At 44.0% G+C, this 26,367-nt stretch overlaps 2 protein-coding genes across 2 annotated transcripts; both read left to right on the plus strand.

Moving 5' to 3' along the window:
* Positions 1-946: 946 nt before the first annotated feature.
* Positions 947-2,621, plus strand: dleu7 (deleted in lymphocytic leukemia 7). The gene is made up of 2 exons (XM_042702921.1): positions 947-1,731; positions 1,833-2,621. Exons 1-2 carry the CDS (start codon positions 1,414-1,416, stop codon positions 2,040-2,042), a joined length of 528 nt encoding a protein of 175 aa, XP_042558855.1. The 5' UTR covers positions 947-1,413; the 3' UTR covers positions 2,043-2,621.
* Positions 2,622-3,395: 774 nt separating this feature from the next.
* tm9sf2 (transmembrane 9 superfamily member 2) lies at positions 3,396-22,627 on the plus strand. The gene is made up of 17 exons (XM_012840721.3): positions 3,396-3,712; positions 4,453-4,520; positions 9,153-9,246; positions 9,685-9,812; positions 10,145-10,274; positions 10,671-10,798; positions 11,232-11,337; positions 12,170-12,249; positions 12,574-12,682; positions 14,440-14,572; positions 14,983-15,102; positions 15,525-15,582; positions 15,821-15,980; positions 16,482-16,633; positions 16,916-17,027; positions 19,916-20,087; positions 21,220-22,627. The coding sequence occupies exons 1-17, from the start codon at positions 3,560-3,562 to the stop codon at positions 21,285-21,287; spliced, it is 1,971 nt and encodes a 656-aa protein (XP_012696175.1). The 5' UTR covers positions 3,396-3,559; the 3' UTR covers positions 21,288-22,627.
* Positions 22,628-26,367: the final 3,740 nt, after the last annotated feature.

The raw sequence follows: 26,367 nt of genomic DNA on the forward strand, positions 1-26,367 counted from the left end.
GCATCCAAACCTCTGCCTCCAGCTTCACATCAAACTTCTAACACTCAAAACGAACTGAAACTGTGGGGTTTTGGGTCTCTTGTTTCCTCATGTCCTGTGTCTTCCAGCTATCCATGCCACCCAGAAAGCTGTTTTTTTATTGAATTGATTGACACTCATAGACTTAACACTACACTCTATTCCCATGATTGTTTCTGAGAAATGCAGTGCTTTACTCCATTCTAAGCCTCTTATCTCTCCACTGTTTCTGATTAGCACTGACATGGAGGAGTCTGCTATCACAGCCCCCTTTTGCTTTGTACCCCTCTCTCTGTTTCTCCTCTCTCTCTTTCTCTCTCCTATCTGACAAAACTGCCCTAGTTTACAAGTGAAAAGTGCGGAATAAGAATCCTAGCTTCCCCACAGCTGATAAGATAACATTATGTAGTCTCCATGGGTATCTCAAACCAGATGCCATTTGCTCCCTAAACAGGTTTTACCCACTATGTCTGGCTAATGGACATTATTTGTCAGTGTTGACATATGTATCATGTGAATATGTCATGCCATGTGAGATTTCCGTTAAGAAAATGATTCTCCATAGTATTAAAAGTGGTGCTGTACATAAGTTAACAGAAGTGATGATACACTTCCCAAGAATAATAGGCCTATATTTGCTATAAACTTTCCATTGGATAGAGGTCTACAAAACCCATAGACGTTAAACAGGTATGGGCAGGGCCTTTTATTATGCATGAGGTCTCACTACTGAGAAGAACAGTATTGCTGGCTATCAGACCACACCATGAAACCAGGATTGGTGGCTTCCCCAACCCCCCTTGTCTGACCCTATACCAAGTCGGTTGGTAGGTTTTGTCTGTCCCCTTCGGTTTCATTATATTATTTTGTTGTGTCGCCTTCCTCTGATCTGCTGACTTGTGTCTTTTTTTCTGCGCATCTTTGCACTTGTAGTTCACGTGATCTGTCTACTACCCTACTGAAAATAGGAACAATGTTCTCAAGAACACAAACAGTAAAAAATCAAGCTACTCTGACTGGCCTGATGATACAGTTCAAAGGCGTATTTGGTATGGAGTGAGGCAAGTTTTATTTTTCTTTCTAAATATGTTATGGTGTGTTTTAGCTTTCAGTTGAGTGATATTATGGACAAAAACCCCAACTGTTAATGGTAGACTGGTAGACTTTTTAGAAGTCTGGCTTATTGTTTAATTCGTTATGGCTCATCTCAGCCAAATGTATGCTAACGACTGACATTTAACCACACCCAGACAATTGTTTAGGTGTTGTTTAGTCAGTTAAAGATACCTTTGACAATAGGTTAATAGCCTTCTCACCGGCAGACCTGAATCATACAACTATCTCACCACCAACTGAAGGTGTGGTGTCTGCAGTTTAAGCAGGTTCTTTATAAGGATGCGGGGCCGGTACCGCGCTTGGCAACTGGAAGCCTTGGCTCTCCTGTATCAGGTGCGCACTCGTAACACGCAGAGCAGAAGGATTACCCCATCCACTTACGGAGGCAACACAGAGGTTAGCCCTCTAGTCACCCAGGTGTGCCGTGGCACCTTGACTAAAACTCAGGCAGGCCTAAGGGGTATGACAATCGCGGAAAGAGCGCGCGAAAGCATGTTCTCGCGCCTGATGGACGCTCTCTCCCAGATAATCGCGATAGAGGAGGGCATGTACACCGACGAGTCACAGGACGGTAATACATTATCAGTATTTCCAAAGGTAAGCATCCTAAACAATCATTAATAGCCTATAAACTGATGGGTAGAGTCACGTTCTGTTCTTGGTCTCATTCCTGCGCACGTCTCGTTTTCTTACTTTAGGACAGCGTTGACCTGAAGAACATTTGTCTGCGTTTGGCCGAAAATGACTCCAGGAACTCTCCAAACGACAGAGATTTGCGCGACCTTCAAGGATGTTTGAAATGCATAGCTGAAAACCTGTTGTCCGTATGTAATGAAAACGACGCCGCAGGCCTCTTTGTGTCTAGAAAGCTCAAGGACATCTGTGACACCTTCCCAGAAATGTGGTGAATCATGATGAACTACATTGAACACTTTTATGGTCTCACCGACTTCACCAATGTTTTCGGCCATATATCGTTTGACGGTATTTTAACAAACTCCACAGGATTTTGCCAGTTGTTTTACAGAGAAATCCGGTTTTGCCTCTACCATGGCAGAGGATTAACTGTCACACTGCCTTGCAGATTTTCCTGAATAGCCGGTAGTACTTGGCCATACATGAACAAAAGTCGAGTGTCGTGTTTGTACCATGAGAGCCTACATTCCCATGAAACTGTAATAATTGTTTTACAGAACATAGGTTACAGACTACAGATTAAAACCGAATTAGCGAAGGCTGTTGTGGAATAAATGTACTTTGCATTTTACATGTGATTTAGACATTAAACATTTAACACAGAGGTAATACACTAAGTACATCACTTGTGAATAAGTTATTTGCATGATAATAATGTCCAAAATAATAAAAAAGGTCAGGAACAACGAAATGAAAAAGCCTGCAATAGTGAATTATTAATATGATGTTTTGTATTTGTTTTCCATAAATTGTATGGTTTAGTGTTACCGAGAATAATTACTTATAAATGAACCAGTAGAATAGGGCATGAGGAACTTGCGTGCGTTCTATGCCCAAACGAGTCAAATGCTTGGAAATGGCCAAAGGGTCATTCACGAAATATTATCCTTTTTATTAATATTTCTCAAAACGTATTTATTGTATAAATTAGGCTACCTAAATTTTTTGTTATTGATATCTTTTGTATTGAGCTATACGTAAAAAAACATCTTTTATTAATTTGGCCAACACTGTAATATCAAGTGCTGACTTGTACTCCTTATTGTTTAAGCATTGTTTGTGCTGATTTGATACAATAGGCTATCTGCAGGTATTATTGTTATATCTTTCAGTTTTAAATCTATGACAGTGACTACATGCGAAGGTTGTGCTATAATATCGTACGATACAATTTCAATCTATTTGAAAACATTAACTTTTGTGGTGTTGAAGTAGACAACATGAAACCTTATTCATTTTAAAAGCACATGTATAACATGCGACGACCAAAGACATATGGTCTACAAGGGTCAGAAAGCAAAATAAAAATGACTAAAGCATGTCAAGATATGGCATCAGAAGTAGGCCTTTGTTGATAATCTTCACATTCATAAATTGAAATTGTTGTCAACACTAATGAGCAGACGTGTTCTCTGATTCATTAGTTTTTGATGAGTTTCATTTTGGGCAGATCCGACTACTATGAGAATAAGCCAGCGCTCTGTGGGCCAAATTACCCCACGATCTTTACAGAACATTCCTCCAATGTCCCAGGATGCCCTTCGAAAGCACGTTCGACGTCTAGCAGATGACGTGTCTGTCAGAGAAGAAAGTGGGTTACGCTGGCAGGCAGTCTCCTTATGGTAACTGTTCCGCCTTATCATCACAAATGACTTGGAATTGCCAGTAGTACGTTGGTTTTGAATGTAGATACTCCCGAATAATCAATTAGGCTGTCCACTGCACAAAAATGTGCATCTTTCGGCGCATTCACTCTATTTTAAGCGTATTTCTTGTGGCTGGGGTCCTGCAGTACGCGACAAGTTTCTATCTTCCGGGTTTGGCCCCTGTTAGTTTTTGTGAAAAGAATACTGAAAAAGAGAATGAAGTTCCTGATTGCAAGGTGGGTGTATTTATGACAATTATAACATGGTTTGGTTTAAGCTGAGCTATTAAACATGACCGCATGAACTTTGTTTTGACATTGGCAAGCTAGCGCTAGTCTCTAGCTATCCCAAACTAACATGGCTGAGGTTAACGTTAGCTAATGGCTGTAGTTAGGTACATAGCTGGCTATGTTGTTTGTTGTAACAGTAATGGCAATGTTAACGTAACGTGACTTCACTGCTTTCTAAATTGTAACAGTAGTTTGGCTATTAACCTGTCATGTTTTTCAGTTCAGGTTGTTACTGCCACATAAGATTAACGGGGTTGCTCACCTTAGACTTAGCTAGCTTGCTAGCTAGTTAGCTAGCTAGAGAGCAAACGGTTGGTAGCTGTTGTTGAAGCCCCACTGACAGTTTAATTTGACACAGGGTAGCGTTAGTTGTTGTTAGTTGTTGTGGGGCGCTCTCTTACACCTGTTAAACATATACATTAGTTATGTACAGTATAGATAACGCTACTCAGTTCAGCCTGAATGATGTATGAATGGTGACGATAGGAAACAAATAAAGTGAGATGTTCGATGTGATTAGCAATGGTTAAGATAACAGGTCCTCTCCTGTGACAACTACGCAAATCAGATAAAAAATATCACAGGGATTTCTAATAGCCACCGTTTCTAAATGGTTTGACAGGAAAGTGATATCTTAGAAGCTGCGTCTAATAGCAAAACTAACCGGTCCACCCTTTGTTTTTCAGTCTACCATTGAAGTGTTTGTGAATAGGCTGGATTCAGTGGAGTCAGTTTTGCCATATGAGTACACTGCGTAAGTAACTATTGCCTTACTTAGTTTTGATTTAATCTATGCTGCAACATAGACACTTGGTTCCATTTATACATTAGAATATTAGCAGGAACCTTACTTGTGTTGTCCATTCTGAACATGTATAAGTGTGCTGGGAATCTATAAGCAGTTACAACCATATTGCTTGCACATTCCATAGCAACATCATGACCGCTTCCAAAAGGTTATTATTTTGCAATCAAGGCCAGCAATTATTATCTGTGACTCACATAACCTGTCTAGTGTCCTGGACGTCATGTTATCTGTTTATGACCTAGACCTTGGGCGTCTGATCAGCATCCTGTAGTGATTTTAAAATAATGTTGCATTTCGCCGCCTATTTAGGTGTGGTACATTTATCAAACCAACATGGTCAGGCAGAATATGCACACTACATACTCCGATACACACACACTTACATACTCAGATACACACACACACTTTCATACTCAGATACACACACTTGACTCCCCTCACAGATGAATGGACTAGATTGTGGGTCAGTATTGGCATACTCTCTGGAACATACCTAACTTAAAAATCACATATTTAAGTATCGTATGACATTATCTCAGTCACTCACTCAAACACACACGCACAGTCATACACACACACACACACACACACACACACACACACACACACACACACACACACACACACACACACACACACTCGCACAGACACTCACCACATGCTCTGTCAGCTGTGTGGCAGTCAGTGTAGCTACGGTGAGGAAGTTTGCAGTGAGGCTTGGCTGTCCTATGCACTGAGGAGGAATTGTTCAGGTAGCAACAGTGGGTCTTTTCACTGCAGGCTTAACCCAGCAGGGCCTAGTCAGGGACCCAATCGGAGACTGCTGGAAAAGAAGGATTGGCTTAAAATAGTTAGTCAGTTACACTACTTATGTACTGGCTGTGCTCTCTTTCTGTCTTTCATGTCATTTATGGAAGGTGTTTCAAATAAATTGCAGTCATCAGCAACACAAACAGTGCTGGAATGAGCAAATCATGAAGGCATAGGGTTGTTAGACAATGTTACAAGTAATTCACAACCCCTCTATTGTATTATAAAATAACACCACTATTTCTGCCAGTGAATACTTTTTTATAATTTACTCCTCTGTTTTGGAAACGTTTATTTCCTATTCAGTATAATTAGGTTCAATTATATATAGGCCTACACAAACAAAGGCACTAGTGTTAAAAGAGCTATCTAAGCCTATAAAAGAAAGTGAGTAGTCAGGGACATGCACACTCAGAAGGAAAATGGTCTTGGCTTCTCTGGAGATGACTAATGAAGAACCACATGGGTGTCATGTGACCCTATCTCCCCAAGCCTGACATCTCAGCTGTGTGTTATTGGTTGCTCATGTGACCACATGCATTATAAGGAGGTAATTATCAGTGAATGACCACAGAGCCACCATGCCAGGGCTAGGACCAGTCAAAAGGTTATCAGGGAGCCTGCTTGATAAGTGAATGCTCTCGTGTGTACACCTTGTTCAGGTTTTTTGGTTTGCCTACAACCTTAGTTGCCAGTATTTGATTTATACAACGGCATCTCTGAATCAACATGATTCTGACCACATTCTAATTGAGGTCATGAATCAAAAGTAGTTTGAAGACTGGCGAGTTATCAGGTTCCCTGTAAGAACATCAGTGTTTCCCCTACCGTTATATTAGGGGGGCGCCCCGCCCCGCCAACGGCACCCCCCGCCCCCCCTGGAAGGTCAAGTTAATTTTGTTCAATTTTATTTTCTATAAAGCGCCAGATCACAACGGAAGTAATTTAAGGTTACCTTTCCTATAGAACAGGTCTATATCTTGTTCTTTTATTAAACAACATAAATAGCCTTATGTTATTTATCTTATTTACACGACGGCATGTCATTTCTGTCTCTACATGGTCGCCCATTTACAATTCTCTGTATCGCGCATGGCGGATTTCCGCCGCGATGCGCACAAACACACACACACAGACACGTGCGCGCACACACAGGTGAGCACGCTCTCACCAGCGGACATAATTGGGCTTAAGAATCAGTGCACAGCTACAGACACTTTTAAGCTTTAAAAAACTAATATCCAGGCGTTCATGAATCCGGCAGAGATCTTTTCCTAGGTAGGGTCGACAATGAGGCCCAGTGAGAATGGCTAAAACAGACGTGGAAACAGAACGTACGTACAGAATGTCCGCACCGAAAATTCAGAAATAGATCTGGCTTCCATTTTTCATCATTTTCCGCGAGTTGTGCATGGCCCTTTTTACATAGAGTCTGGTAATAAATCTATGAAATGTAACGAAAGTTATTTATTTTGCTGTGAATAATGAAGGAAGCAATAAATCCGATTATTTGCCAAACCGTCAAGAGCTGTTGCCATGGAGATTTAACGTTACTTTCTGTTTGAAGACAAGGTAGCAGCTAGTGTTGAAGAATGGATGATTTGAAATTGGACGACTTGAAATTAATATATGAAATTGAACATCAACACCTATACGGATAAAATAAATAAACAAGGATAGCAAAACAGATTGATAAGCAATGAGAACGGCAGAAACACAGGCAGGACGTCAGATGACGAGACCGATCATAGTGACACAGGCTGTTTTATTTTTTTCGTCATATGAAGGCTGAGACATTCATAACATTTTATTCAGTCTTACTGGTACGGTGTTCATATTAGGACATCCTCAGATCTCAGACTCAAGTGTCAGACTCAAACGAAAAGGCGTCAGGTCTCAGACCAAAAGTAGTCAGACTCAGCTGAAACGGCTTCAGTTTTATGTGAGGATGACGCCGTTTGGTTTGACACAGTTTTGTGTGAGGATGACGCCGTTTGGTTTGACACAGTTTTGTGTGAGGATGACGGCGTTTGGTTTGACAAAGTTTTGTGTGAGGATGACGCCGTTTGGTTTGACAAAGTTTTGTGTGAGGATGACGCCGTTTGGTTTGACAAAGTTTTATGTGAGGATGACGCCGTTTGGTTTGACAACGTTTTGTGTGAGGATGACAGAGGTTTTTCTGAGACTGAAGCCGTTTCGCCTGAGTCTGACTACTTTTGGTCTGAGACCTGACGCCTTTTCGTTTGAGTCTGACACCTGAGTCTGAGATCTGAGGATGTCCTAATATGAACACCGTATACTGGTCCTTTTGTGATGCCAACATGTGCACTTCGTTGTGGATAAGTAAAGCCTATTTTGCTACATTTTTGTAGTCCTGGTAATCTTTTGTTTGGCATATTGGTGAGGTTATTAAGAGGACCATTTCTCAATCGTTTTGTTCTTGATGAATTAATGTTTGTTTATTAATCAATTATTTTTCAACAAATAACTCAATTATCATTACAAAGAGGACAATTCACAACTTTTTATCGCAACTTTCACTTGTTTCGCCAATTTCATTGCAACAAAAACCTAAAAGTAAAAACTGTCGCTTTTTGGAAAAGCTCCTGCGAAATCAGGAATTTTAGGCCGCAAATATCTCAATTTTTTTTCTTCTAGAAGCCCAGAAAGATACACCACTGCAGCGACAAAAGCTGCATACTTTGTGGATAATTGTCATAAAAAGACATGTTCCGATGTTTAGTTGTTATATTGACTGCTGTCATTAAAAGAAACACATGAACACCATGATTCCTTTAAGCGTTTGTGTCGGTGGCCACGCCACGCCGCACACCGTGCCGCACCCCCCCCCCCCCCCCCCCCAAAGCTGTAAACAAAGGGGAAACACTGAACATCATAGTGGTTATGTCTCGTATGTCTCTCCCTGTAAGAACATCATGGTGGTTATGTCTCGTATGTCTCTCCCTGTAAGAACATCATGGTGGTTATGTCTCGTATGTCTCTCCCTGTAAGAACATCATGGTGGTTATGTCTCGTATGTCTCTCCCTGTAAGAACATCATGGTGGTTATGTCTCGTATGTCTCTCCCTCTAAGAACATCATGGTGGTTATGTCTCGTATGTCTCTCCCTGTAAGAACATCATGGTGGTTATGTCTCGTATGTCTCTCCCTGTAAGAACATCATGGTGGTTATGTCTCGTATGTCTCTCCTTGCTTCATTAGCTGACGTCTTGATTTGAAACCCTCACAGTGTGATATACTAAAGGGTGTTTTTTCTTCTTCTTTACCTTCAGTGTACTCACTCTGTGGTGTATGAAACATCTGTGTAACACAACAAACTTTTAGAAGTCTCTTTTTGGGAGGAACCATGCCTGTCTGTATTACTTCTGTGGGTCTCCTGTGACGTGTAGTACTGTTCATCAAAGAGTAGAGGCAGGGTCTCCTGTGACGTGTAGTACTGTTCATCAAAGAGTAGAGGCAGGGTCTCCTGTGACGTGTAGTACTGTTCATCAAAGAGTAGAGGCAGAATATGGCTCAATCAACACCAAGGTCATGCCGCATGTGTGTCAGGATGACCATGACTGGTTACAAGCTATCACTGGTTTTGTCTTTTGTTTATTGTCTGGGGATACATTTGTTTTTTTAAATACCATATCTAAAACTAAGTCCAATCACTGTTATTGTATTTAACAATGGGGGATTGCAAGGCTTTGACGTTTTTTAAATTTTGTTGTTCTGATTGTTGACCATTTCTGTCTCCTTCCACAGATTTGACCTCTGCTCCAATGATGAAGAGAAGCGTCCCTCAGAAAATCTGGGCCAGGTTCTGTTCGGAGAAAGAATTGAACCCTCCCCTTATAAAGTGAGTAGGTTTAAAGACATAATATACACATGTCCACATTTACACAATGGCAGTAAGGATAATTGTATTTCGTCATTTCAATCCTTTTTGTGATTTCCAATGGTGAAGTATATAGCGAACGATCACACCAAGCAACAGTAAAATATAATACTCGCTGAATTTAAACAATACTAAACTGTTGCCAGCAATATGCCGATGCTAAGTCTAATGTCAGACAGCTTGTGTGTTACATTATGGCAGAAAGCGTTAGTAGAAGGTTGGTGAGCAGTAGGTTGGTCAATAGGGCTAGAAGTGTAAAACTGGACATTTGTGAAGCACACATTTATCATGACGTGTTAGCATTTTGGCTGCATGAATTACTTTATTTGCAGCGCCCACAGCCCTCCCCTAAGTGTGTGTGTGTGTGTGTGTGTGTGTGTGTGTGTGTGTGTGTTACAGTTTGAGTTTAAAAAGAAGGAGGAGTGCAAGCATGTGTGCACCAAGGAGTATGACACGAATAGGGCCGGGGACAAGACCTTGTTGGAATTCCTCAAGAAGGGCATGCTGCTGAACTACCAGCACCACTGGTGAGGACAAACACTTTAACACACACACACACACACACACACACTCTCTCTTCCTCTTTCTCTCCCTCACCTACGTCCCCTGTCCTGCTGCTCAGCTGCCAGCATCCCATTGTTACCTCTTGTGAAAAAGACCACCAAGCAATCACACCTCCTCTCTTTCATTCTCTATCACACGTGTGCACTGACACATGGACAAACATCAACACAGAAACACACACACACACACACACACACACACACACACACACACACACACACACACACACATGCATACCCGAGAGTTTTCGGTGGTTGTTCTGAACAGGCTCTGTCATGTGTGTTGTGCTCTGCAGGATTGTGGACAACATGCCGGTCACGTGGTGCTATGATGTGGAGGATGGTCAGAAGTTCTGCAATCCGGGCTTCCCCATTGGTTGCTACGTGACCGAGTCGGGTCGTCCCAAAGATGCCTGCGTTGTCAATGTGAGTCTGAGGCGGGAAACAATTCTGTGGTGTCACATGTACTTGGTGTGATGGTGTAAATATGTCTGAATGTAGGGTTTCTGTTTATCATGTGCGCACACACACACACACGCACACGCCTGTCTGTTTCTGTATCATTCACAGTGCAATCTGCATCAAGGCTTGTGTATTCTGTTGTAGTGCTGTCAGTGTAAACATGTAGTTGCATGGTGATTTGCAGTGAATGATGACAAAAGTAAAGTCACCAGTCTTTCCTGCCGCACCTGTTCCCCAACATATTAGTCAAGCCCTAATAGTAGGACACCTTGTTCTGCGTCACTTTTCACAAATGCATATACTCATGTTCCTTTCTATCCATCTTTCCCTCCCTCACTCTCTCTCTCTCTCTCTCTCTAGTCTGAGTTTAATGAGAGGGACACGTTCTACATATTCAACCATGTGGACATCACCATCTACTACCATGTGGTGGTGGAGAACGAGGCTGCTGGTTCCAGACTGGTCGCTGCCAAGATGGAGCCCAAGAGGTAAGGGATAGATAAGATTAGAAGTTTGGAGGTATAGAACCGATTATTACGGAGTTATGATTCTCAGCTTTGTTCCAAGCCAGAAGTGCATCAAACTAAAGGGGCCTTGATTAAATTAAATGAGTCATATTCATGTGCTTATCAGTGCGATGATGGGTATCCATAGCAATAGTCACCATGGGTTACCCATGTAGGAGGCTGTAAATATTTTAGTGTGGGCTGTTGATTTAGTGATTTAGTGATTTGTGTATGTAAATCCGTATCTGTTGTCGCCACGGTTAAAAGGAGGAGGTGGGGTCCTAGACTGAGATCACAGTAAGAGACCTTTAAAAGGGTTGGAGGTTTGGGAATGTGACTTTAGGGGCCTGGGCCTGTGCCTGTGTTTTCTCCCGAATGCTAATATGCCTGTGCTTTGCTCTCACTTGCCCAAAAGCTATAAGCATAAAGATGGCCCAGACTGCACTGGAGCTCCCATGGACCTGAGCAACAAGTTCTCTGGAGAGCTGAAGGTCATGTACACCTACTCTGTGCAGTTTCTGGTGAGTTCTGTTTGCTTTTCTTCATTTCTCTCAGCAAGTGGTGCCTGCTGTTCGTCACACCATTGGGATGTTTGCGTTTGTATTGGGCTGAGATTTCAGTCCGCTAAAGATAATGGATTTATAGTTGTGGCGAAATAGTGGTTCTTGTTTTTAAATACGTCACTCTTTAGTGCAATGAGGTTACTTTTTCACAAGGTTGCTGACATTCTTAATTTTCCTGGATCCTTGTGAATCACAGTTATACCCCACCACTTCTTACATTCAATTCTGGGCAGTTTTTTTCTGTTTGCCACATGGTGGCGCACTTTGGTACTTTTACTGTGCAATGGTTTTTTTTTTTTCGTTTTTTTTTCCTCTTCCTAACCCTCTCTTAATGACCCTCATTCTAGCCTCTTAAACTTTGGATGTGTCTGGCCCATAGTCTGAAAGGCTTCCCCCAAGGGATCTGGAGAAGTCTTGGATGCCTTGTGTAATCTAGAGCTGATTTATGGTTTAAATGCATTACCCTCCCCCCACGGTGTAATTTGTTGCGCTTAGAGACAGTCAGACAGTCAGTGCCCGCAGGAAAACTATGCTTAAACCAAAGTGCCCAAACTCGTTTTTGGGGAGGTCCTTGGCTGGTAGCTGAGACGCTCAGCTGGGTGGTTTAATCATGAGTATATTCTAGTCGTCTTAAATAGCCTACATTTGGCTGTTTTGATCAACAACCAAATGTGGCTGCCAGGCGGACCAGTTTGTGAGAGTCTAGGGCAGCATGTGGTTTTGGGGCTTTGAGGTTAGTGTGATGGCCGTGTGTTCTAAAGCCTGCCTGCTCCCCGCCTGTGTTCCTCAGGAGGATCAGAACATCCGCTGGGCCTCCCGTTGGGACTACATCCTGGAGTCAATGCCCCACACCAACATCCAGTGGTTCAGGTGAGACACACACACTCACACACACACACATTCACACACACACATTCACACACACACACACACACACACACACACACACACACACACACACACACACACACACACACACACACAGTTACATGTACTAACACTGTTACTAATACATCCCAGTACAGTAATGATACAGTAATATCTCAGATTTGTGGTATTTGTTAAAGTGAAGTTGACCCACAGCAGACACAGACTGTTCTGGTAATTAGTGTTTCTAATTAGCATCTTGTTTTCTCTAGTAGCGGCTCTCGGTAACACTCCTGATTAACACACACTTCTCTCTTTGGCCCACAGCATCATGAACTCTCTGGTCATCGTGCTGTTCTTATCTGGCATGGTGGCCATGATCATGTTGCGCACACTCCATAAGGACATCGCCCGCTACAACCAGATCGACTCAGTGGTGAGTAGCAACAACCCACTATGTACCGTGCAAACAGGGGATACAGGAACATCTCGACTAGAATCAGTCAGTCAATCACCATGTACTGTGCAAACAGGGGACACAGGAACATCTCGACAAGAATCAGTCAGTCAGTCACCATGCTTATCAGATTGGTCTGTTAAATTACATAGCGTCTAGTGTTTCAGAGTAAGGCAATGACACTACATGAAATAAACATTACCAGTACAGTAGACGGAGTGCAAGAGACTTGCGCTATCTCCCAAATAGCTGGCAATGCACAGTGCATGGCAATTAGAACTTAAGGGTAATATCTTTTTTTAAAGGTAACTGGTAACAAGGCAACTCAAGGCTGAAAATTTGCTGTGACACGTCTTCCTCGATTGTGTATATCTTTTGTGGCACAACTGTACATGTTGAAGTTTTTTTTTTTTTTTTTTTTTCTGAAGAAATTATTTGGGGCAGACTCCTCTTCTTTTAATCAGCCTACTGTTCAGTAGTACCATTGTTTAGGCCTGAAGCACACCATTCATTAGCTGTTACGCAATGGCTGTTGGTATCTGTGTGCAAGTGTGTGACGTTGTCTGTGGCTCTGTTTACATGTAGCATGTGTGTGTCACTCCTGTTTAAGAATGATCAGGGCACCAGAGATGAGCACAGCGACGTCAGCATGATAATGAGTGACAGGGCACGCACAGACGCGAGTGCACACACACACACACACACACACACACACAACCACACACAACCACACACACACACACACACACACACACACACACACACACACACACACACAACCACACACACAACCACACACACACACAAACACACACACGTAATTAAGGGCAATGAGAGGGCAGCACAATGGTTTTACACTGATTAGGAGTGACGGGGGTCAGAGTCTGTGTCATAGCCCCTGTGGCCCTTGGACTCTCTCTCTCTCTCTCTCTCTCTCTCTCTCTCTCTCTCTCTCTCTCTCTCTCTCTCTCTCTCTCTCTCTCTCTCTCTCTCTCACACTCACACACACACACACACACACACACACACACACTCCTCATGTTGTCTGGTTGGGCAGCTGGTGGACCAGTGGCAATTTGGGGGTTTCGGTTACCCCAGCATACGCTTTACATTAACGCAACACATGGCCACTCACCCATGAATACCACTGCATCCCTTCTGACCCTCCCGCCTTCCTCCTTCTCTCTCTCGCTGTCTCTCTCTTTCGCCGTGTCTCTCTCTGTCTCTCCCTCTCCCTTTCTCCTTATCCTTTTTTCGCTCCTTCTTTCTCTCGCTCTCTCAGTGCTCTGCCCCTGCCATTCCTCCTCTCCTTCGCACTCGCTCCCCCCCCCCCATCTCAATGCATCTCTTTGAAGTGCACCCTCCCCCTGCCCCCCCCCCAAATCTAGATCAGACTCATTAACCCCAAACTGACACACAGGGTTATTGCAGTGAGCAGTCCTACACACACAGTCTCTGTCCAGCTCACGACCTCATGCTGACCTCCCCCTCATCTCTATGTATGTGTGTGTGACTGTGTGTGGGAGAGAGATGATGTGTGTGTGTGTGTGTGTGTGTGTGTGAGAGATGATGTGTGTGTGTGTGTGTGTGTGTGTGTGTGTGTGTGTGTGTGTGTGTGTGTGTGTGACTGTCTGTGTGTGTGTGTGTGACACAGTGTGATTCTGATAGTTTTTGCATTTCTAGGAAGAGGCTCAGAGGGTTGTGTGCATATGTAATCCCCATGCTTGTGTCTGCAGGAGGACGCCCAGGAGGAGTTTGGCTGGAAGCTGGTCCACGGTGACGTGTTCCGGCCGCCGCGCAAGGGCATGCTGCTGTCAGTCTTCCTGGGCTCGGGCACACAGATCTTAATCATGACCTTTGTCACACTTTGTGAGTAGAACTGCGGCAGCAGATGGCTGCAGAACCACAGGGAGCCCCAGCCCCCAAATCACCCACTTGGGGAAGTTTAACCCCTTAAACATGCGTCTACAATATCACACTTTGGCCTCATTTGAGATCCAATACATGGATAGTTTTAGGGCCTATTCTCAACTACTTGCCTTTGTAAGGATAAGTCACAGATAAACTCCGAGAACAATCATTGAACGTAGTGTGACCTGACAGGGTGGCATTTTCCACATATGTGTGATTATTGTCCTAGTCCCTGTCCCTGTCCCTGTCCTTGTCCTAGTTTGGTGCACGTTTACTTGTCTGTGTGCGTGCGTGCATGCATGTGTGCACTTGATCAGAGGTGTACTAAAGCTCACGTGTGTGTGTGTGTGTCCCCCCCCCCCTCTCAGTTTTTGCGTGCCTGGGCTTCCTCTCCCCGGCCAATCGCGGGGCTCTGATGACATGTGCCGTGGTGCTGTGGGTCCTGCTTGGAACACCAGCCGGCTTCGTGGCGGCCCGCTTCTACAAGTGTGAGTGGACCCTGATCTTAGCCTGTCCCCCTGACCTCTGACCCCTGGGGTCGCGCTCGTTAGGAACCATAAGCATCACTGGAGCATGACGCAGAGTGCTGCTGTCCTATTGGCTGAGCTCATGACGATAATGATGTGTGTGGGGTGGAATCACCAAGGGGCAGAGAGTGAAGGTCCTACTCACCTCGTCTCTCCTTGTTTGGTAACAACGATAAACCCAATGTAAATGCGGGATTGGAACAGGTGTATGGCAGGACTGTCATTTCTGAACCTGCAATGATGAACTGTGATGAGGAGGATAACCTCTGACAGTTATAATGATGAGGGTTGGGGTGTTGATTTCAAATAACTAGCCATTAGAAGGACACGGTGAGAGTATTTTCTGTGTCCCATTTCCTGAAATCACTTGTTTCCCTCTACAGCCTTTGGAGGAGAGAAGTGGAAGACCAACGTTCTCCTCACAGCGTTCCTGTGTCCTGGGTGAGTTGGCCCACTTTTTTTATTAACGTAGTCAATGGGGGATATCATTTCTCCTATGCATGTGTGTCACTACAGTACTCATTCAGAGACTTTACACAGTAAGGGTTTAAAAATGCTATTAAGCTGTTGCACTCTCCTGCAAGTGTACTGGGATCGGTTAACAGCAACATAAAGGACATGACATGACTCATGACAGCTTGTGTGAGCTCCCAATTGAACTCTGACCTTTGGCCCTCAGTGTGGTGTTTGCTGACTTCTTCGTGATGAATCTGATCCTGTGGGGCGAGGGCTCGTCGGCGGCCATGCCCTTCGGCACGTTGGTGGCCATCCTGGCGCTCTGGTTCTGCATCTCCGTGCCCCTCACCTTCCTCGGGGCTTACTTCGGCTTCAAGAAGAGCGTAAGTGACCTCCCGTGACCTTGTGACCGCGCCATGATCTCCCTTCGTCGTCTGTTGCTTCATCACGCAACCACTCCGTTTCTCTCCACCCCCCCTCTTTAGTTGCTGTCCTTCTGTCTTCCACCTCCACTCTGTTCATCCTCCCATCACTGAACCCTTTAGTTTCTGTCCTTCTCCACCACTGTTCATCCTCCCATCACTGAACCCTTTAGTTTCTGTCCTTCTCCTCCATTCTGTTCATCCTCCCATCACTGAGCCCTTTTTCCCCTTGAGTCATGAACATGTCACACAACTAACTAGTACCTCTGAAGGCTATAGCTACAGTCATACAAGTCTGAACAAAAAAGTTTTATCTGAATTACTGCAATTTGCAGTTTGGTGTAACTGGGGTTGAATTATGACATTTCATTAGATACCTACCTGTTTCTCTTTCTTAAAATAGCTGTGTATGTGAAAATAAGTGAATACATATCAAATTGAATGTAATCTTGTTGACTGCAGGCCATTGAGCATCCAGTGCGGACCAATCAGATCCCTCGACAGATCCCAGAGCAGTCTTTCTACACAAAGCCATTCCCTGGCATCATCATGGGTGGAATCCTGCCGTTCGGCTGCATCTTCATCCAGCTCTTCTTCATCCTCAACAGCATCTGGTAAGATGATCAGCCTGGGAGCATATGCTATGCTATGCTATGTGTGTGCGTATGCGCGCGTGTGCATGTAAGGACAAGTGTGGAAAAAGTCCTCTTTGCGCAAACATGAAACGTGTTCATCAGCTCTGAGATTGTGGAGTTCTTTTGATCTGTCCATGGGACACGGGCCGTTTCAGTGTTTACTGTACAAGACACAAGGCATGTGTAATAACATTCAATGGACACTGTGGGGACGAGTGTTTTTATTCATGTTCATTTGCTCTCGTCTCTTCTCCCTCCCAGGTCCCATCAGATGTACTACATGTTTGGCTTCCTGTTCCTGGTCTTCATCATCCTGGTCATCACCTGCTCGGAGGCCACCATCCTGCTCTGCTACTTCCACCTGTGCGCTGAGGTGAGACTCAGCCAGCTAGTCAGTCAGGGAGATATGAAGGGGGAAATAACATGGGACTCAGCCGGCTAGTCAGTCAGGGAGATATGAGGGAGAAAGTAACAGCTAGTCAGTCAGGGAGATATGAGGGGGGAAATAACAGGGCCATTTGTTCCAGGGGTGTTGCTTGGCTCAGTCTCTCAGTGTTTTATGCCCATGGGGTTTTCTTTACCATCGTAGTACTTCTCATAACCCTGCTCTTCTAAGGAGATAAGGAGTTGAGAGCCCCCGGTTTTAAATGGAGAACTTGTCAGACAGGTTTCCAAGACCGCTCTGGTGAATTGTCCTTAGTCAAGAGGTCAGTTTTGGAAGGTCAGAAGATCTGGGTCATGTCTGAATTACCAGTACTCCGAACTGATAGCAACTAGAGCATGGATCGGGCAGACTTTTTCTGTCCGAGCCCGACCCGCGTCCGACAGAGTAGTAACCGAGCCCGGCCCGAGTCCGACAGCCATTCAAATATTTTTTTCCGAACCCGAACCAAGCCCGACGGAATCAATTTCTCAACTGTTCATACTAATGCCACATTTACGTAAGTTTTTTATGAATAGCCTGGCTTTATTAAACCCTGTTATCAACAGATAAATGCTTGCTCACAAAAACAAGCGCTGTTAAACGCACAAGCGTGCACAAGGCCAATAAGCAAATTTAAATTAAATGATTCACATTGCAAGAACGTGTTGTAAAATGGTGCGTCTCCTTTAAGAGCAGCACGTACAGGGTGGGTTTGCTAGAGAGAGAGAGCGGTGACGCTTAAGAATAGTTTGGATTTAGCGACAGGAGCTAAAAACCTATGTGCTGTAACAGTGTTAATCAGTGTGTGAAGAATAAATCCTCAGAAAGAATACAGTGGGCATTTATTTACTAACCAGCAGCAGATGGAAAGGAAACCGCGATGTTAAAAACATGTAATACTAGTCTCCCCTGCAATCTCCAACTACGGTCAGAGACAGACAGCAGGCAAGGTTAACAAACGGAATGAAATAGCCCACACATTACATACGCTATGCCTTAATAAAACTCACATTATATGCTAAACCAAAGGAGGCACAACAGACAAGTCTTACCATTGAAGATCTTTTTTTTTCTTGAAAAACTATCTACATAGTCCAACCATCAAGGTTAAGGCTCGGTGATGGGACCACTTCTCTTTGCCATTTACACCACTTCGCTGGGCCCTATCATCCGCTCGCATGGTTTTTCCTATCATTGCTATGCCGATGACACTCAACTGTTTCTGTCTTTCCCTCCTGAGGACACCACTGTCTCGGCGCGGATCTCGGACTGTCTTGCTGATATATCCACATGGATGAAAAACCACCACCTTCAGCTGAACCTGGCCAAAACGGAACTGATGGTCTTTCCAGCCAAACAGGCCATCCACCACAACATCAGCATCAATACTGACTCCTTGTCTCTTGTTCCATCCAAAACAGCAAGAAACCTCGGGGTCATTATTGATGACCAACTGACTTTCACGGACCACATTGCCTCTGTCTCTAGGTCCTGCCGCTTTGCGCTATTCAACATCCGCAAAATCAGGCCGTACCTAACCCAGTATGCCACCCAGCTGCTGGTGCAAACCTTGGTGAATTCACGCCTTGATTACTGCAACGCCCTCCTAACGGGCCTGCCGGCTTGCGTGGTGAAACCACTACAAATGATCCAGAACGCGGCGGCGCGTCTGGTGTTCAACCAACCGAAGAGGGCACACGTCACCCCGCTACTCATTGAGCTCCACTGGCTGCCGGTAGCTGCTCGCATTAAGTTCAAGTCACTTATGCTTGCCTACAGAGTGCTCGATGGTTCTGCTCCCACCTACCTAAATGCTCTTGTAAGGGCAAATGTTACACCCAGGATGCTGCGCTCTTCTAGTGAGCGTCGTTTGGCACTGCCGTCTGTGCAAGTACGGCAGTCCAGACTATTCTCATTTGTAGTTCCACGTTGGTGGAATGAACTACCCAGCACTACCAGAGCAGGGGCGTCCCTCTCTACCTTTAAGAAGCTTTTGAAGACCCAACTCTTCAGAGAGCACTTCCCGTCCTAACTGGCACTTCGACTAGTGCGTAACTTGCAATTACAGCAGTTACACTTCTGCACTCCTTCCTTCTTTTTATTTCATTTTGTTATATTTCTAATGTAAAGTAGTATTTATTTATTGTTACACCAGGTTCTATTGCTCGTAGCTTGAATACTCTCTCCCTTGTACGTCGCTTTGGACAAAAGCGTCTGCTAAATGACTAAATGTAAATGTAATGTAAATGTAAATCCATGTTGTTGTGGAGACAGAAGATTGCATCAATCATATTTCATTAAAACTTCACACTTCTTACATTGGACATATCCACAACAGCCTAATTAGAATCTGCATCGACTACTAAGCAGAAATATCTCCATACAGTAGATTTCCCTTTGTTTAGTATCGTTTTAAACTCTCCAGATGACAGTTTCTTTTTAACTTCCTCCGTGATGCCATTTTGCCACCTGTAATTGCGTTGTCACAGCTAGGACCTAAGCAAATTCCCGCCACGGGAAGAAGGCTGTTATCCTAAATGTGATTTATTTTATTCTCAAAAACGAACTTCTGCATAATGTGAAGCAGACACGTTGACTTCACTATTTATTAAGATATTTTGTAAAATATGGAACGTTCAATGCATTATCGCGCTGATGTGTCCGAGCCCGATTATAATTTCTAAATATTTGTCCGAACCCGGCCCGACCCGTCGGGTCCCGACGGGTTCCGACGGGCTCGGGTCGGGTATCCATCCTCTAATAGCAACATATACATCAGTGAGACGGCTATTAAACAGTGTGTGTGTGTGTGTGTGTGTGTGTGACTCCGTTTGCAGGACTACCACTGGCAGTGGCGCTCCTTCCTGACGAGTGGCTTCACGGCCATCTACTTCTCGGTGTACGCGGTGCACTACTTCTTCTCCAAGCTGCAGATCAGTGGGCTGGCCAGCACCATCCTCTACTTCGGCTACACCATGATCATGGCCCTCATCTTCTTCCTTTTTACAGGTGTGGAAAGGATTTGTGTGTGTGTGTGTTTCAGAGTGTTACGAGGCTGCTTGTGTGTGTGTGTGTGTGCGCGCACAAGTGTGTGTGTGTGTGTGCGTGCGAGTGTGTGTGTGTGCGCGCGTGCGCGAGTAAGTAATTGTTCATGTGTTGTAGTATGGAGACTGTTATTTAAGCATGTGTGAATGAATTGGCGGAATTAAAGAGGTCACGCAGTGTGTGAATGAGTGAGTGAAAGAGAGATTTGGAGGCTGCTCACAAGTGTGTGTCTGTGTGAGTGAATGCGAGTGAGTAGGTCACACGGGTGAGTTGTGTGTGTGTGTGTGTGTGTGTGTGTGTGTGTGTGTGTGTGTGTGTGTGTGTGTGTGTGTGTGTGTGTGTGTGTGTGTGTGTGTGTGTGTGTGTGTGTAGTCCAGGCTGGCTCATTAATGCAGGTTAATGGAGTGAAGAAAACCGGTTTTCCTAGGGGGGGGGGGGGTAAGGGGGGTTCTCCAGAAGCCCATTAAAGCCATTTTCAGAGTCTCAAATTGATGCTTTATTCAAACATTCACTCACTCACTTGCCTACACACACTTACACACTAACTAACACACATAGTCACTCACTTACCTTCACACACACACTCACATTCACATTCACACACACACATTCACACACACACACACACACACACACACACATACACACACACACACACACACACACACACTCTCTGTGGCTGCCTGTGTGTGACGGCCCCGTGTGTAAGCGGCGCTGACAGCTCCAGCCTGTGTGTTTGTTTTCACATCACTGGAGTGATTCTCTCTGAGCAGCATAGGGAACAACACTACCAGAAACTTCTTGAACTCTAACCCTGTCACCCACATGTTCTAGTGAGCGTTGAGATGTATCACTCATGTATCGTTCTAGAAGGTGCTTGCGTGCCAGCACCAGAACTGATTGTATGGTGATGAGATGGGTTCTTCGAAAGACCTTGTAAAGCCTCCTCTGTCTGGTGGTGCAGTGATTAGTAAGAAGTTAATAAGACATCAAAAACACGATGTTATGAGAAATAATAACACACTTTTCAATCAGATTATTTAGGTGAAACGTACTATTATCTCATGCATGTTGTTTTTCTTCCCCTCTTGTGCAGGAACGATTGGATTCTTTGCATGCTTCTGGTTCGTCACCAAGATCTATAGCGTGGTGAAGGTGGACTGAGCGTCATGGACATCAGAGGAGACTCTTGTTTCTTTTCCGCCCTCTTTGCCACACTGGTCACACCGGTCACTCCGTCTGGACAGAGAGAAGGAGAGCGAGAGAGAGTGAGTGAGAGAGGGAGAAAGAAGGGGATCTTGTGCGCTATTTAAAGACTGCCCTTCGCTTTGCAACCCTGACTTAATTAGGCCAGCATCATCCCACAGACACATGAGTTTTAAGACATGCGTGAGTGTACGTACTGTGTGTTTGTATGTACAGTCATTTGTGTTAGAGAGTGTGTGTGTGTGTGTGTGTGTGTGTGTGTGTGTGTGGCTGCATACCTCAACTTGTAGTATGCTTATGACACTAGTTTTGCAAATCATCAGTAGGTTCACATTTTGTCAATATAAACACATTCACTCACAAACATGCAGACACACACAAACACAAGGCAATATACTATATTAATAAGTCCTTTTGTGTTACATGGTAGTGGGCTGAAGAAGGAGATTGTAAACTTCAATGGTAACATTTGTACATACCGCTTTCATTTTGCTAACATTTAAAAGTGAAATTACAATGCATCTAGCATCAACGTAGTCACTTAAGTAAACCAACACAAGAGGCGTCAGAACCTTGATTGTAAATAACTTTTCTTATGCTGAGAAACTGGGATGAGCTCGACCTTGGTACTGTTTGGTAAAAAATAAGAAAAGATTGGGAGGGGGTGGGGGGGGAGCTCGATGTGTGATTCGTTCTTCAAGGGAGCTTGAGTCGGGTTGTTGGTGTGTTTGTTTTGGTCTTTTCCATCCTTTTCTTTCTTTGGCGTTTTTAATTCTGTTCTGTCCTTCATTCCCTGTGGAAAGAAAAGAATGCTCGAGTGTTTATTAATCGACTGAGCCACTTGCGTTTATTGACCTTTTTATTTACTACCTTTTTTTTATATTTGTTTTCATCTTCTCTTTGTTTCATCGCCTCAACACTCTTCTGTGCCTCATTCAAACGGTAGAGCAGTCTCCATGGCAGTTTGTTTCTCATTCTTACCCAAACCCTCTCCAGTCAGGAGGGACCAGAAGTGAAGAAGGCCTCCATCCATGTGTGAAGAAAACAGAAGTGTTTTTTCTGTTGTTGTTTACTGTATGGTATACATACATACATACATACATACATACATACATACATACATACATACATACATACATACATACATACATGCATAAATTATGATGGCCTATCAACTTTGTTTTTCCTCATCTTTTTAGTTTTTCCTCATCATCACTGATTTTTCAAATATACCATGGGATTGCAAATACAACAAAACAACTTGAAATCCGTAGAAAAATAAAACCAAATGTTCTGTCCAAAATGTTTTGCTTGTCTCTCTTTTTGTGTTAAGAAGGAGGGTTGACATTAGGTTGAAATGAGAATGACATTAGCAACATGAAAGGTTAGCACTACACAATGAACTCCTGGGGTAAAGCACCGTGGTTGGAATTTACTGATGTTGGCAGAACACCTGCCAAATTCAAAATGATGGTTTGCTTGCAGTTATCAGTGAAGGCCAGAAGAGGGCGCCTTTACGGCTTCTGAGAGCGAGAGGTTGTACACAAGAAAGACTTTGGCCTAAATACACTGAGAGGAGTTGGAACTATGATTCCAATAAGACACACCAAGTCTGCGGTGAAAAACTAAAAATAGAGGCAACGTATAAGCTTATAACTAGAACTTAATGGAATTATAGTTACCTAGTTATAGATACCTAAATTATACTTACTTCAGGCTTTCCCAATGAGTCATAGAGCCACTCATCTTTCATCTGGAGATGACTAATTCTGTTACTGTTTACTTACCGGGAAAGTCTCAATTACCTCATTCTTTCACGTTACCCTTTGCTAATGGGCCCAAGCCACTCTTGGACCCAAGTCATATCTATTATCCTCCTTTTATTTGGTGTAAATGAAGGGAGAATGTCCTTCCCAGCTTTGAATGCTGAATTGCAACAGACTTGGCCACTATTCCCCTGAGCCTCGCAGCCAGAGTCCCTCCAGACGGGGTTAGTTTGGTGGGAGGACAGATCAGATGGGTGGGTGGACAGACCCTGTCCTCCGCATTCACCCGGAGTGAGTGATCGCCCTCTTTCTCTCTTCACTGACTCAGCAGGCCTTTTTAGACGGCTGCTGATTCACTCGCCTCTTATGTTTTTTGGGGGAAAACTCGCTTGTTTTGTTCTCTTTAGTGACTCAAAAGTTCTCTTTTGTGTGTTAGGGATGAGAGTGTGGTTGTTGCATCTTTAATCAGAAATACCTGTAAGAGTTTTCCTTCAGGGAACAATGCCTTGGGTTTGCTTAGGAGGTTGAAGGAGATGACGCGATGAAACTGACACAATCATTCAACCAGCTGAAGTGCTTGGAGTCTTGAACGTTTTTTGTAGATGCAGTTGGCAGGATTCAGAGGTAGGATCTTTGCTGAATCCTGCCTGCTGGTATTCTGCCGTTTGTTCCTGTCCTTTGTCAAGTAATGCCAACACATTCACTATATGCTCTGGCTACTATGACAGTAAATACTACACTACACATTAGTCTCCATGACATGGGATTTTTTAGTTTTTAACAAATGTCATATCGTTTTTACTTTTTTGATAATGTAGTTTTGTGGTTTAATCCTAATTGAATTAAATTGTTAAGTGGTTTAGATTTGCACTACTATCTTCAAATTGGTATTCAATGAGCATTCTTATTATGTTGACAGGAAAAGGATTATGGTATGACATACTTTCCTGTACTTTGATACTCTTCTTGAAAACAGATGCCTGCTTCAGCCCAGTCTTGGCTTCTCTAGCAGGGGTCATCTCATCACATTGTTCTCCAAACCAGAGTTTGACCTCTTGAAGAAACGTTTGATGATTAGTAGTGAGTGCCCATCTGCACTGTAGTAAACTGTGTCAGTGGATCCTGTGATTTTACTGATCGACTACAGTGTTATCAGCTCTGAGAGGAAGGAGAGAGAGAGAGTGAAAGACTGACTCAAGAGAGAAGAAGAGGAAAACCTGACCAGGACTGTGCAGTTTTATGTGTGCTATGATACCCTCATCACAACCTATAAAACTGCTCTCAAATCAGCCCTTTAGCCTTCTGTCCACACATTGGTCATGCTTTGGCTCATTTACCCCCTTTTCTTCCCCAGAGTCTGTTTGTCTGCCCCCTCAGGAGTCTGCTGTGTGTGTTTGTGTGTATGTGTTTGTGTGTGTGTGTGTGTGTGTGTGTCACTGTGAAAACACATAGCCCGTGTCCAGTCTTTCAGATCTGCCGGATTACTGTGGTAAACGCTATTGTCAGGCACTCCCTCTTTTTTCTCCTCTCTTCCTCCTTCTCCTCCTCCCTCTTTCTTACGCCTCCATCCCTCTCTGTCTCTCTATCTCTCTCTCTCTCCTCCCCAACTGCGGGGCCTTATGGGCTCTTTTGTCCCCTCGTCATTCTCCAGACGGACGCCTCTCCCAGCTCTCCCCCTGCACCCTTTCACCTGGACGGGGAACAGTTGTGCGGCCCCATCCCCTCTGAGCCCTGTGTCCCGTCAGATTCCGACTGGTGGGGGGCCCCATTGTCCCCTTTCAGCGGGGTCACAATGGGCGCCCCGAATGCCAGCGTGTCCGTAGCCTGGTTGGGACAATGGCCAGGGAGTGTGTAACGGATCGCGCAGGCTGCTTATTTGGCTTTCGGGAGTCAATAAAAACGCTGGGAGTTTTTTTTTTTTTTATAAAGATGACCTCTTGCGCCTCCCCAAACCACCCCCGGGCCCCTCCCTTACACTTGTTTCTCCTCCCTCCTTTTGTCGCTGTTTACCCCTTCTCACTCAATCACAGATGCACTTTGGTTATTGATTGACCAGGAGTGTTGAGACTGTCACATCTGTGTGTGTATGAGTAGTGTTTCTGCTGCTGGCTGGTCTATGCTGACCTGCTCACTTGTGGTACTCCCCCTCTGTCTGTCATATTGATGTAGGCTTTTATACCCGACATTGGAAGAAGACATCATAATGCAAACATACACTCACCAGACTGTGACACTTATAAAAGTTTTCTTATTGATCCTGACTTGAGCATCACAATAAACATCGTGTAAAATAAATAAATGGGTTAGCTTACATTGTAGATTTTTTACTTTGAAAGAAGTATAACATACAGGGGCCAAACCGGGAGTCATGCATTCTTGCCCTTCTGTAGTGCAACCTAGAGAGTTCTGGAACCTTTCTGGGCGCTTTTGTGTTTAACAAAAGGGACTTTTTTTCACGTAGAATGACATTATCCATGGAGGCGGGGTAATTAACAGTCAGCGGAGGGAGATCTGATTGTAATTCGAATTTTAGCGTGAAATATGAATGTTCCTGTGAAACACTGTTGACAAACACAGACCTGACCCAGGCCGGAACAGAGCCGAATCTAGGATGCAGTTGCAGAAGAGGCCTTTGGAGTGTTTGCCCTCTCCCACTGTGTAAGCAGTGTAATGTGTTTGAGTGTTTGCTCTCTGCTTAGGTTTTGAGTTGAGTGTGAGTCAGTCATACAAGGCACTTTTTAGCAGAGAAACTCATTTGAATGGGATTAAAGTTAATCTCGGAGAGTTCCTTTATCTCATTGTGTGGATTAAAGAGGTATAAGCTGATGTAACGATGGTCCAGGGTCTGTTTCTTAAACCCGTCTTACAGTCTGTTGACTGGTGTCTGTTATGATGTAAAAGTTCCCCCAAGGACTTGCAGCTGAACAACTTATCAACAACTTTTCACACTGAAGAAATGCAAGACGTGAGTGTGTGCTTAGTCATCCACTTGCCAGATCAAACAGCACCCAAGTGAAGTTTAATTGAAATTTAAAGTTTTCAACCCAATGCTGTTCATGCTAAAAAAGAGGTTTATGATATTGGTTGATTTGGTGTTAATAATCTGTGTGTGCCATATAGATCACTGTCATAATTAATTATCCTATCAAGCATGAAAAGGTGCCACAGGTTTATATAGCAAGAGCATATGTAAAAAAGAATTTTAAAATAATTAAATAAACTTCAAATGTGTTTGAGGACTAGTTTTCCACCTGCAGAGGGTTTTTCTTCAC

The sequence above is a fragment of the Clupea harengus genome, chromosome 21 (assembly GCF_900700415.2).
Source record: "Clupea harengus chromosome 21, Ch_v2.0.2, whole genome shotgun sequence".
Lineage (NCBI taxonomy): Eukaryota > Metazoa > Chordata > Actinopteri > Clupeiformes > Clupeidae > Clupea > Clupea harengus.